General features: G+C 43.9%; 2 protein-coding genes across 5 annotated transcripts; one reads left to right on the forward strand and one right to left on the reverse strand.

Annotated features, from left to right (window-relative positions):
* Positions 1-517: 517 nt before the first annotated feature.
* On the reverse strand, positions 518-5763 carry LOC120664549 (mitogen-activated protein kinase 17-like). 2 transcript variants are annotated; one of them, XM_039943816.1, is made up of 11 exons: positions 5280-5763; positions 3615-4014; positions 3392-3519; positions 3247-3306; positions 2604-2753; positions 2058-2213; positions 1817-1954; positions 1652-1731; positions 1419-1520; positions 1006-1177; positions 518-834 (listed from the first exon to the last, which is right to left on the reverse strand). In XM_039943816.1, the coding sequence occupies exons 1-11, from the start codon at positions 5589-5591 to the stop codon at positions 766-768; spliced, it is 1767 nt and encodes a 588-aa protein (XP_039799750.1). In that variant the 5' UTR covers positions 5592-5763; the 3' UTR covers positions 518-765. The 2 variants fall into 2 exon arrangements, with proteins under 2 accessions (XP_039799750.1, XP_039799749.1); XM_039943815.1 differs by having other exon boundaries at positions 518-837; positions 5280-5762.
* Positions 5764-7183: 1420 nt separating this feature from the next.
* On the forward strand, positions 7184-12390 carry LOC120664548 (protein CHUP1, chloroplastic-like). 3 transcript variants are annotated; one of them, XM_039943812.1, is made up of 9 exons: positions 7184-7512; positions 7582-7631; positions 7922-8677; positions 8997-10265; positions 10408-10539; positions 10649-10830; positions 10977-11088; positions 11255-11398; positions 11481-11855. In XM_039943812.1, the coding sequence occupies exons 1-9, from the start codon at positions 7425-7427 to the stop codon at positions 11577-11579; spliced, it is 2832 nt and encodes a 943-aa protein (XP_039799746.1). In that variant the 5' UTR covers positions 7184-7424; the 3' UTR covers positions 11580-11855. The 3 variants fall into 3 exon arrangements, with proteins under 3 accessions (XP_039799746.1, XP_039799748.1, XP_039799747.1); XM_039943814.1 differs by lacking the exon at positions 11481-11855 and adding an exon at positions 11871-12390 and having other exon boundaries at positions 7209-7512; XM_039943813.1 differs by having other exon boundaries at positions 7209-7512; positions 7952-8677.
* Positions 12391-13014: the final 624 nt, after the last annotated feature.

Here is a 13014-nt window from a genome sequence, read left to right on the forward strand (position 1 = left end):
GGGAGATGACAGCGACGAAATATGATCTCACATTACATAGCAACTGAAAGCATGGCCATCTCCATGTAAGTGGAGGCTGATGCGTTTTCCTGAGACGCGGTCAACATGGTTTGGTTCCAGTATACAGTTCCCCATTTGAAGCACAGAGACAGTCAAACCTTGACCGACTCTGAATTTTACAAAGAAACAGCCAATGTTTCTCCTTCTAGAACATATAGTACAAGGAGAATCGATCAGATTAGGACAGGATTATCTCGGTGTAATTTAGTTAGCTTCAGCAAGATCTTGTTCTGACCAAGGTAAAGCTTGGTCTTGATCAGGGAGTCCAGAAACCAGCCGTTTTCTGAAACCCTGAACCTGTTGAAGAAGTCTCTTGTGTAACCTCTACTATCAATCGGGTGAGCATCTGCATGCAGATCTGAGCAGAGCTTAGATCAGGCACTGAATGAGGCACGGCACCAACTGCCAACTGTGACGTGTGGAGCGTGAGCGAGGACTTGCTGGAAACAAGATCGAATACTCATTTGCGTAAATATTTACTTTTAACTGAAAAATTTACAGGATTGTGATGGCTCCACAGAGGAAAACACGCGGAGCTATTCAGTCAGACATAAGTTTGCGTGCAGTCAAAAAACGGGAGGAAATTTACATCACAACAAAGTTACTGGCATGAGAGCTTGTGGTCTTATTGGCTATAGACTCTTGTCGTAGGCTCATTCTCAGCTTTGAGGTAGTTATCATGCTACTCCAGTGACCTTGAGAGAATCAGGTTTTCAGTTGAGCAATCTTCTTCGAGACTTCATCAACTGTTTCGTCAGTCTCCATGATAGAGTCCTCCTGGAAAAGTGTAGAAGATCCATGGTACCATCAGTTCATACTTGATATCAAGAATGAGATATTTACATCGAATAAGGAAGTGAATATACTAGCAGTTTTTGCCCAAAAGAAAACGCAGGTGCATGTATTTAATGATGAAGAAATTATGCACTGATGTGGATTACTTACATCATTGACATGCTTTGATTTTTCACCTATACACTTGGAAGCACTGATGCTTTCACTTTTCAGCAAGCTTCTCGCACTCAAGCCCGGTTGGTTTATCCCATCCGTCACTGAAGCTTGTGCTGGCTTATCACCCGCATTGCCATCTCCATGTTTATTGCCAATTACTCTTTCCCTGATACAAGATACGAGGATTATTAGTTCCAAGTAGATTTTAACTATACGATAACAGGCAACTCAGTGTAATTGTGCTTAAGGTCTCTCTTTTTGTTTACTCAAAACTAATGAACCAATGCAAACTACACATGCCTAATCTATTGCAACATCACTGGCATTGTCCAAATAGAAGGTTCTCTAGGAGCAACTAACATAAAATTCTTAACAAGATAAAATAAAATTAAAGCTTTGATGATAACCTTGGTAATGAAACATTCTGCCGCAGCTGTGGACTGGGTTTTTCACCCTTTGCAGTACCTTCTTCCAAATGAGCAAATTGTCGTCTAAAGCGATCCACCCCACTGTCATACAAGATATCAAAATTATATTTCCAATAAACCCTCAACCAATCATGCATATAATTCGGTAACTAGCATAATCCGCAGAGTTTTACAGCGCAAGTGTGTTTGTTAAACAAAAGCAGTAAACCCACCTTGGGAACATGAAGGTCATCTGGTTCTGGTCACCTCCACGTATATATTCTTGCAACATCTGAGGATGGTACTCCAAAATCTAGAGAGATGTGGCGAGTGTTAGTAAAGTAACAAGACAGATAGCAGCTCTACCATATGTTAAGAACATAATTGAGCAATCACACCTCTCGATAAATTAATTCTCGGACATCATCTTTTCCCAGTTTCCTCTTCTCAAACTCAAACTCAAGTTTTGAGATAGGCTGTGCTATTGGTTCACGTTCAGAATTTGCTAGTCCATTAAAGTATGGATCTGTCAGGGCCTTGAATAACATTTGCATTTATCAGAATTTGAAGCAACATATTCGACGTTTCAAAAGTGAAATATATCATTATGGTGAAAATGTTGGTCTCAACTACTCCTACCTCAGCAGCACTTGGTCGTTCCTTGGGATCAAAAGCAAGAAGACGTTCAAGCAAATGGAGGGCCATAGGATCTACCCCTGGAAACTTTTTAGTAAATGGTACCCGAGGCTTTTTCCTCATATTGCTTAAGTATCGTCGAGCTTTCTCATTCCTTATCTGCAATAGTTGAATAGTTTAGTGCAGAATAATGAACACACGGTTTTGCATTCAACAATTTACATTTCGTTTCTACATAAAATCTATAAAAAGAAGAGCAAGAGATTATTGCTATTGCACGTTGTTGTCCATTGGTGCAGAAGTCTGTACTTTCTGGAAACTAAACATTCAAGCACTTGTTAAAAGATTTTGGACTCTCAAGCTATGTGTATGAACACAATATAAAGGGCCATAGTGAAATAATCCAAAAAAAGTACAAGGTTGTATAGAATAAACACTTGAAAGTTTTTGTGCTGAAAATGTGAAAGAGCAATGCCAGGAATAAGAAAACTGCTTAATAAAACTGAAGGAAATCAGATGCAAGGACTCGCAGATGATGAGTGAGCATACCTTAGAGATGGACTCTGCTGAAGGTGTACCAAGTAGATCAGTCATAAGATCCAACTGATGCACCACATTCTTCCCTGGAAAGAGTGGCTTCCCCGTGAGCAATTCTGCAAATATACATCCTACGCTCCAAATATCAATAGCAGGAGTGTACTGCAAAAATCAATGCCAAATTCAGAACCTTGCAATTATATAACACTAGTAAAACAAGCAGATTTGATTCCCCCACTACGTACACTGTTCAATTAATACCAGGCATTTCTGCAACATTGAATTAGTGGGTGGAGGAGGGGGTATATGTTCTTTGGAAATTGCTGGGAACAAAAACGTGCATATCAAAATTTAATGTTTTCAAAAGAAAGACAAAAGGAAAAGAGTATAAACATCTGAACAATACATCTTGCAAGAGCCTTAGATACTCTAAAAATAAAAGGAGAAATGCTGTTGTACACAGGGAAGTTAATCAATATAACTATAATTGGTTAAGTCAAGAACTCAAGATATCACCTGATACTTAAGATTAACCTAAGCAACAGATGATAATTTGGAACCAGTATCGCTCTATGCAAAATTTCAGATTATAACGATTTCGGAAGACAAAAGACATGCTCATTGCAAAACGAAGCTCAGGTGAAAATTCCCTCACCTTTGAGAAAAAGGAGCCACATAATTCCGGAGCTCGATACCATCTAGTTGCCACGTAGTCCTACAGGAAAGGATGCAAAATCATAGGAAACAAGTTTTCGCTGTTCAGTAAATAAAATTATGATCAACAGTATCAAAATGTTTACCGTCCAGAATATGGCTGATGGGGTGTCACAGAACGACACACGGGCAAGGCCAAAATCACAAATCTTCAGCTTGCAGTCAGCATTGGCTAGAATATTCTTGGGCTTAAGATCCCGATGGAAAACGCTTGCTGCAAAATCAAGACTTACATAATGAGCATAGAAACCATATATAACAAGATCCAACAAACTATTAACAAGTTCCATATACGTGGAGTCTAACAACCTGCATGAATGTACTTCATTCCACGGAGCAGCTGGTACAAGAAGAACTGGTGATGCTCTGCTGTCAGATCATCATTTGCTTTTATTACCTGATGGAGATCCGACTCCATCAACTCAAAGATTACATATATGTCCCTGAATTCTCTCCTCGAAGGAGGAAGCATAATGTGCTTGATCTCAACTAAGTCTGGGTGACGCAGCAACCGGAGCAGCTTGATCTCCCTAAGGATGCGAGTTGCATCGGAGACATGATCAAAGACATCAACGATCTTCTTGATAGCTACACGCTCACCAGTCTGGGTGTCGACAGCGGCAGCCACAACACCGTAGCTACCTTTGCCAATGACTTCGCTGACCTGATACCGGCTCGCCTCGCCATATTCTGTAAAGAATTCAGACTCCTGAAAGAGAGCAAGTGAACTGTCACCAAATGCTAGGTAGTGTAAATATTGTGCTATGGTGCAGCGGACCTATAGGATAATTATGGAAAAAGAAAACGCATTTCGCCGTACGGACTCTCGTAAGCAAGGATTGAAGCTTCAAAAACACGAACCTACCGGAGGAGATTTTTTTATCCTTCAGATTTAGTTTTGTATTAGAGGGTGACTGCAACTTGGTTAGTACTTAGTAAACACTGAATATGATTGTTCCCCAAACAATAGTAAGTTAGCAACCACCAGTGCCTTATCAAAAGTCAAGGAACACTGCACTCCCAAAGAAAACTTCTACTGCAATCGGCCTGTACCCTGTTCTACTGCCGGCATTGATTCAGTTTCAAATGACAGGGACATGAAAAAGGCAGTACACCAGTAGTAGTCCCCTGAGGGGGTGTTTAGTTACCAAAAAAAAATTCTACAGTACCCATCACATCGAATCTTCGGACACATGCATGAAGCATTAAATACACTTTAAACAAATAACTAATTACACAGTTTAACTGATTAGAACGAGACGAATCTTTTAAGCCTAATTAATTCATAATTAGACATTAATTACCAAAATGTGCTACAGTACTCAAACCCAAACTTTTTCACCACTAAACACCCCCTGAATCTTCCAAAAGTCAGTACGGCAGATTGTACGATGTTTCCCTAAAGCACAAGGATTTTCCCAAACGCGGATTGGTTACCGAAGCATCGTTCGGATGCCTCATTGAGCACGGCCATCTCTGAAGTCTGAACCCCAACTATGCAGATCCAAAAGCACTTGCAAGTAGGCACAAGATCATTCAATGGAATTCCAGGACGCGCAGAGTTAAACTTCCGCACCCCACTATGAAACGGTAACCGCCATCAGGAATCTCGTGACCTCGCCACGAGGGTAAAGTGAGCAGCCGCCGTCCGCGGACGGATCCAAACATCACGATCAGAGCAGATGGAAACAAAAAAGAAGCAAAGGAAGGAGAGCAGAACCAGGGGCGGAGCCAAAATTGAAACATAGGGGGCAATTTACTAATACCAACAATTAGAGGGGTCACACCTTGTTAATGAGTAACATTAGCAAAGAGATTAGGAAGTTTTCTGTGTAGTTACACTAACATTGGGGGCGCATGGCCCCTGCCCGCCCCCCCCCCCCCCCCCCCCCCCCCGTCTCCGCCCCTGAGCAGAACAGACAGGCCGCAAAGATCCACGAGCGCGATCACGGGGACGCTGTTGAGTTGACCCACCTTCTTGCTCGGATCCATGGGTGGCGGCTTCGTGCGCACCGGCGCGCGCGGACCTGCGCCCCGCTCCTCGAAGACAATGCACCCCTCGGGCGCGGACTCCGGGCCCTCGGCGACCTCCTGCCACCCTTCCTCCTCCTGCTCCTGCTCCTCCTCCTCCTCCTCGGCGTTGTACTGGTGCGGGAGCGAATGGGCGTGGAGGTCTTTGCTGGTGGCGGTGTGGTCGTTGTTGGTGGTGGAGGTCAGGTGGAAGGAGGAGACGCGGCGCGAGCGGTGTCGGAGCCAGCGGAGGAGGGAGCGGGCGCGGCCGCCCATAAACCGCGCGCCCTGGGCATCGGGCGCGCGCGCGGCGCGGGCGGTGGGCGTGCTCCCGGCACCTGGGGACGCCCGGCCGCCGCGGGAGAGGAACGGAGGGGGAGCAGCGCAGCGAGGCCGAGGCCGAGGCGCGCGGGTTGGTGCCGTGTCGAGGCGTGCGGGGACGTGGCGGTTCGCGCCTGTTGGGACTTTGGGATGGCCGGGTGGGGATGGGCGGGGAACGGGGGAACTCAAGTGGGGGGGGGGGGGGGGGCACGAGCACGGACGTAGGCTAGGGAACGGCGTTTCGATCTGCAGATTGGGGAACACCGAACACGTCGGCGTGGCACGGGAAACTGTTTCTGCTTTCCCCTCGAGTATATGTCTTGTTTCTGCAGTACTATACCTCCGTCTTAAAAACATATAACCTTTTGACTTTTCAAAATCAAACATTCTTAACTTTGATCAATAATATTTTCAAAAATAATTATTTTTAAATAAAAGGTATTACATGTTACGATAGTTTGTTTCATTACAAATAAACTAATATCACTCTTATGTTGCCAACCTTTATATTTTGGCTACCATCTACAGTCAAAGTTTAAAAAATTTGATTTGAAAAAATATAAAAATAGCTATATCCTAGGACAGAGGTAGTATTTTTCTAGGTAAAGAAAGAACTTTATTAAATACTCAAAGAAGATTTACAAATGCTAATGAAAATTATAGAAACTGCAGTCAATCGAATCCGTCCATTTCTCATCTGACGGTCATCTATCTTTCTTCATTCTCTTCTTTTTTTTAAACTACTTTTGTACTATGGGAGTATAGGAAATAGTGGTCAAAGTTGCATGTTGAAGACTACTATGTCAGATATCCAAAACATTACACATTTTACTAATGATGGAGTAGGGTTTTATTTCTCAACAAAAAGAAGAGCAATGAGATTTTCACAGAATCAAAATATCTATTGCATGTATCGATGTTGCTGCAGTTGAGCCACGATGTTTGCCTATGCCATGATCAAGTTGTCAACTACTTTGTTCACAAACACTCTGCACTACATGTAGATTCCAGATGTGAAAACATACACAATGATCTGAACGGGTAATGGTAAAGCTCTTGCCAGTGAAAAAGCTCAGTTTATCAAACAAAAATGATACAGTAAAAAAAGGCAACTAATAACAGAGGTAAATAGTAGAAGGCTGGTACTTCCAAGAATATCCAGAAAAAAATAGTGTAAATTTCCAGCATGGCAGCACATATATCTAACAGTAAGAATCCACTATTCCTTTGGATACAATAAATCTAGACTAGCATCCAGTTTCCAGGATAGGGTAGTGACATGCTCCATCCTGTGAGCCTGATAGCTCCCCTCATTTTAACTGTGACACCCAAGCGTACTAGCAACCACCCATTCTCAAATGGACTACAAGCTTCCAAGCCACGGCTGGGCCAAACCAAAAGACACAAGGATGCAGTCTTCCCTCCCTGCACCATCAGCATATGGAAATTTTGTCAGCTACCAGGTAGTACCACACTGCTGGACACAGAGAGATGAAAGCGACTTGTGTGATACATTGACTTCGTTTTTGCAAGGGGATAAACACAGATAGGCAATTGCAGAGCCAATATGGGATGAATAAGGCCAGCCACATGTTCTGGTGGTGTATGTTCGGCGCCCAGTTTCTCCTTCTCCAATCCATTTTCAGGCTAAAGATATGAAGAGAGTTTAGCCGGTTAGGCCATTCATACTTGCTTTAGCTCTGCTTCAGCGTCTTTTTGATGAGTAGAGGCTCCCTGTCTCGGCCCTCCTGCCGGTTGAGGCCGGCAGAGTGATGAGTTATCGGAGTCATGCTTGTGAGATTGGGCTTCGTTGTTGTAGCCTCCGTCGCAGCTTTAACTCTTAACAGAGCTAACAGTCGGGGCAGGCATCATAGAGGTAACATTCAATAGTTCAATAGTCCCTTTTGTTCAGTTCAGTTAGTCACTCAAGCATCCGTGCTTTCAGACAATGGCCAAGCAAGGGAAAGGAAGGACAAGACACGCAATTCTGAACATGTATGTATATCTATCTTATTCCAGTTGCAATTTCCTAAAAAAAATATATGTTGTATGGGTTGTGTTATCCGGACATCCGTGTTTTAATTTTTTTGCCGAGTCGGATACCCCGCACCCGTGTCGGATTCCGACACCCGTGTCGGATTCCAAGTGTTATTTGCCATGTCCCAAAAAATTCTAACGAATCGGACACCCGCACCCGAGTCAGATACCGACACCCGCACCCGTGTCCATGTAACACTGTGTATGGGTGGCCTATGTCATACTGATCTTCCCAACTGCTGTTGCAGGGTGAGAAAGAAGAGGAGGAGGAGTTGCAGGGTGAGAAAGAAGAAGAGAAGGAAGAGGTTAAAACAATCAGCGGCATGATCAACTCAGACCGATCGCTAGACGATGACGATGATGATATGCTTTCCGAGATTGAGAGCCTCCTGTCAGGAGACATTGACATCCCTATACCAAGGGATCGGTTCGATGTAAATGGACGGTCAGGGTACGACGCACACATGGCTAATGAGGCCGCTGAGATAGACAGGCTGCGCATCCTAGTGCGGGAGATGGAGGAGAGGGAGGTGAAGCTCGAAGGCGAGCTGCTGGAGTACTACGGCATGAAGGAGATGGAGACCGATGTCGCTGAGCTGCAGAAGCAGCTCAAGACCAAGGCGGTGGAGATCAACATTCTCAACAACACCATCAATTCTATGCAGGCGGAGCGGAAGAAGCTGCAGGATGAGGTTGCTCGTGGAGAGGTAGCCAAGGAAGAGCTCGAAAAGGCTAGGAGCAAGATTAAGGAGCTGCAGCGGCAGATACAGCTGGAGGCTGGCCAGACAAAAGGTCAGCTGATGCTGTTGAAACAGCAGGTTATCGGATTGAAGGCCAAGGAGGAAGAGGCGGCCAAAAAAGAAGCCGAGGTCCAGCGAAAGCTGAAGAAGCTCAAGGAATTGGAATTGGAGGTTGTTGAGCTCAGGAGGAAGAACAAGGAGCTTCTGTACGAGAAGAGGGATCTCATAGTGAAGTTGGATGCAGCAGAAGGGAAAATAACAGAGGTATCTTACTACTGTTACTCTACAATCAATGAAGCTTTGAATTCACATGATATTATTGTGACTTTCCTCTTACATATGAGTCATGACAGTCATTATTCAAGATATTACACAGCCTAATTATCAACATATTCCCTGGCTAGTTCAACAGAAATTCAGTTAGCTAAAATACTACAGCATGTGTCAAGAGATAGCCTTCAATTTAACAACCAAATCGGAATTTATTTACAAACGAAGAATGAACCTACTAGTTTCCTGCAAAGTATCATTTAGTCTTGATATACTCTTGAGATGTGTGCTAATGGCATACCCTATCATGCAGAGCGATGTTGTCGCCCACGCGAGAGAAGAGATAAACAAGCTGAGGCATACAAATGAGGACCTCACAAAGCAAGTGGAAGGCCTACAAATGAACAGATTCAGTGAAGTAGAGGAGTTGGTGTACCTGCGTTGGGTTAATGCTTGTCTGAGATTCGAGCTCCGCAACTATCAGACGCCGTCAGGGAAAGCCTCTGCCCGTGATCTTAACAGGACCCTGAGCCCCAAGTCACAGGAAAGGGCCAAACAGCTTATGTTGGAGTATGCAGGATCTGAACGAGGCCAGGGTGATACAGACCTTGAGAGTGCTTCTTCAATGCCTTCTACACCTGGAAGTGAAGACTTTGACAATGTTTCAATTGACAGTTCTTCCAGCAGATACAGCTTCCTAAGCAAAAAGTCTAATCTGATGCAAAAGCTCAAAAAATGGGGAAGCAGGAAGGATGACAGCAGTACTTTAGCCTCCCCAATCAATGGCTCTCCAATGAGGAAACCAAAGGGTCCCCTGGAAGCTCTCATGCTAAAAAATGCAGGAGATGGTACAGCCATAACAACGTTTGGACAGAGAGATCCCAATGACATCTTGGACGAGGAAAATGTTGCATCCTCATTCCAATTGATGTCAAAGACAGTCGAAGGTTTTGCGGATGAGAAGTATCCTGCTTACAAAGATAGGCACAAACTTGCTACTGAACGAGAGAAGGCGGTAAAAGAGAAGGCTGGGCAAGCAAGAGCACAAAGGTTTGGCGGTGGTCATAGTTCAGCTCTTGTTTCTTCTCCAGAAGGTGCACTCCCACCAAAACTTGCTCAGATTAAGGAGAGAGCCCCTGCAGCTAATGCTGCATCCAGTGAGCAATCTAGTGACAATCAAAACAACACCCTGGTGGTGAGCCAGTTGAAGCTCACCAACATTGAGAAGAGAGCAACAAGAGTCCCCAGGCCACCTCCCACTCGATCAACCGCTGCTTCAGGGGCTACCAATACTTCAAGTGGAGTACAAACACCACGTCCACCAGGTGCACCTCCTCCTCCACCGCCACCTCCTGGGAAAGGTGGCCCCCCGCCACCGCCACCGCCTCCAGGTGCTCTACCCAGGAGCCTTGCTGGGGGTGACAAGGTACACCGTGCACCGGAGATCGTGGAGTTCTATCAAAGTCTCATGAAGCGTGAAGCAAAGAAGGAGACATCTCTAGGATCAGTGTCATCCAATGTTTCTGATGCCAGGAGTAATATGATTGGAGAGATTGAGAACAGATCAACATTCCTCTTGGCTGTAAGTATTTTCTGCTGGCAACACCTTTCATAAAATCCTGCCAAATTTATGCATTCCATTATTAATGTGGAATCTAATCAATAGCCTAAATTTAATCTGGAAAATGATTATTTTTTTATAAGAAAAATATGGAATGCTGCAGGTCAAAGCTGATGTAGAGACACAAGGAGAATTTGTTGAGTCTCTAGCAAGCGAAGTCCGAGCAGCAAGCTTTGTAAATATTGATGTTGTTGTTGAATTTGTTAATTGGTTGGATGAGGAGTTATCCTTCTTGGTAAGTAGCCTGACCATATCCTTCATACATCGCATACAAAGTAATAGGAGTCCCGGGTATTGTACTTAGGACACAATGATATAATTCAAGAGGATCAACGACTTTTTAGGTTGATGAGCGAGCAGTGCTAAAACATTTCGATTGGCCAGAGAGCAAAACTGATGCAATAAGAGAAGCAGCTTTTGAGTACCAAGACCTGATAAAGTTACAAAACAAAGTCTCATCCTTTACCGACGATCCACATCTTCCATGTGAAGAAGCTCTCAAGAAGATGTATTCCTTGCTTGAGAAGTAAGTGTCGCATCTGACATATCCCTACCGTAGTTCTTCTGAGTGAAACAGGAAATGTTTTTGCTGAGTCTAAGACGTATTGATGAAAAAATGATTTTACCTAAAGTGGTGAGTTCACGAACTAACTGGTATCATACTTATGCCAGGGTGGAGCAGAGTGTCTATGCACTACTCCGCACTAGAGACATGGCCATCTCACGTTACAAGGAGTATGGGATCCCAGTTGACTGGCTGTCTGATTCTGGAGTAGTTGGCAAGGTGTGCATCTCTAGCATATACCCCATTTATGTTCACCTGATAAGAAACCTATTTTGTCATCCTTAATTTAAAAAGATACATGTCTGATTTCCTCACAAAGGTGAGTATGTTTTAAGTCAGAGTATGCATCAAAACTAACTCAAATCTATTTTATATGTTGGAGTAGATAAAATTGGCATCTGTCCAGCTCGCAAACAAGTTCATGAAGAGGGTTGCTTCAGAACTTGATGCTTTGCAAGGCACCGAGAAAGAGCCCAATAGAGAGTTTTTGCTTCTCCAGGGTGTGAGGTTCGCTTTCCGAGTTCATCAGGTAAGGACCTCAAATCTACATTTGAAATCAGTCACTTCACAGGTGATTTCGAATTAGTAACTTATTCCTCGAGCTTATGCAGTTTGCCGGAGGCTTTGATGCAGAAAGCATGAAAGCTTTTGAAGAGCTAAGAAGCAAGATGGCTGCACAGCCATCAGCTCCGCAGATAACTGAGGCGTAATTTGACCACAGGAGTCAATACACATCTGGTTCGGAAAGCCATTTTTAGTTGATTAGCTTACGTGTACAAAAGGGAAGTGTAAATTTCAGTGTTGCGTAGGACAATAAAAGTCTTCAGGTTTTGTTCATAGATATACCAGTTTTAGTTAAAGCGTATAGCTTTTCATTTAAAGGTTGCAAATTGTACACAAACAATTTCTGAAAAAGGAAACCTAGCAGGTAGCCAGATAAATAGTTTTGCTACTTTTTTTTGGACTGAGCATAGTTTTGCTACTAATGAGTGTCTATTCAGGTAGTCTGAAACTATGGAGATTATTTTTTTTTCTCGATCCGAGGCATCCCCCATTTCCATTTCATCAATGGAAATACCGAACTTACAGAGTATCAGGGACAAGAAGTTCAAGCGAGGAGAGGGGGAGGAAAAGAGGAGGGAGTGTCGGAGCAGGGCTGCATCAGTCCGGCTTGACACAACAGGTTTGACCCAGGCATCCCAGGTCGTAGCCTCAGTAATTATTACAGACCGAGAGTTTTAGCACAAAAGCAGTAAGCGACCAAAGGATCGCACAGAAAGCACTTCATCGCTTCACAATCAGCAGTCGCCCCCGTCCGAAGTCGAGTCGCCTTCTTGAGGAGCAGGAAGAAGTCTTGCCGCAGATGAAGCCACATTTTGCCTCGCCAAGATCCTGTGAGCGCACGCCAGGAGGCCTTGCACCTCATCCAGAATCTTTTCCTGCATCATCTCATTGTAGAGACCTGCCCAATATGTTAAGAAAGAGCAAACATGTATCATAATTTCCATTGGGCTTTTAAGATATTTTTTGTCAAAGCAGGCTTTGTTTCTGCATTTCCAGATTGCCCAACAAACCACCGCACATCCGCTTTGTGTAAACCCGCTTGTGTAAACGGTTTCACCCCTAGGGAGCCATTTGGCTACCCAGTTATTATATTGCTGAATGCTCCGAGGAATATCATTTGCACCAAAGCAAAGACCAATTATCCCCCAAATGATTTTTGCAATTGGACAATGAAAGAACAGGTGCTCAATGGATTCTGTATCATGGCAGAATGAGCATGTTGGATCCCCAACCCAGTGTCTGTGAAGTAGGTTATCTTTTGTGAGAATAGCATCATTTTCAACCAGCCACATAAAGATCTTTATCTTGTATGGCAGTTTTGCCTTCCAGATGTGCTTAAAGCGTTTCCTGGAGTTTTCCTTAGTTAGGGCCTCATAGACAGATTTAGAAGAGAAAGTATTATTTTTGTTCCAGTCCCACCGGGGGATATCTCTGCTGTTTTCAAAGGGATACTGATAAACATCATTTATAATCCCCAACCATTCAGCAAATAGAAGAGGGGTCAGCCATCTAGGGAACCCCAATTGGCCATGTCGAAGCAAAAATTGATAGGTAGAGATATTTTTATCTGTGCACAAGTCA

This window comes from Panicum virgatum, chromosome 3N, assembly GCF_016808335.1.
Source record: "Panicum virgatum strain AP13 chromosome 3N, P.virgatum_v5, whole genome shotgun sequence".
Lineage (NCBI taxonomy): Eukaryota > Viridiplantae > Streptophyta > Magnoliopsida > Poales > Poaceae > Panicum > Panicum virgatum.

Coding starts and splice junctions, on each gene's coding strand:
- LOC120664548 (XM_039943812.1), top strand. CDS start 7,425: ATGCTTGTGAGATTGGGCTTCGTTGTTGTAGCCTCCGTCGCAGCTTTA. Junction 10,266..10,407: donor GATCAACATTCCTCTTGGCT/GTAAGTATTTTC, acceptor GGAATGCTGCAG/GTCAAAGCTGATGTAGAGAC. Junction 11,399..11,480: donor TCGCTTTCCGAGTTCATCAG/GTAAGGACCTCA, acceptor GAGCTTATGCAG/TTTGCCGGAGGCTTTGATGC.
- LOC120664549 (XM_039943815.1), bottom strand. CDS start 5,591: ATGGGCGGCCGCGCCCGCTCCCTCCTCCGCTGGCTCCGACACCGCTCG. Junction 3,520..3,614: donor AATGAAGTACATTCATGCAG/GTTGTTAGACTC, acceptor TTGATTTTGCAG/CAAGCGTTTTCCATCGGGAT. Junction 2,214..2,603: donor CAGCAGAGTCCATCTCTAAG/GTATGCTCACTC, acceptor CAACTATTGCAG/ATAAGGAATGAGAAAGCTCG.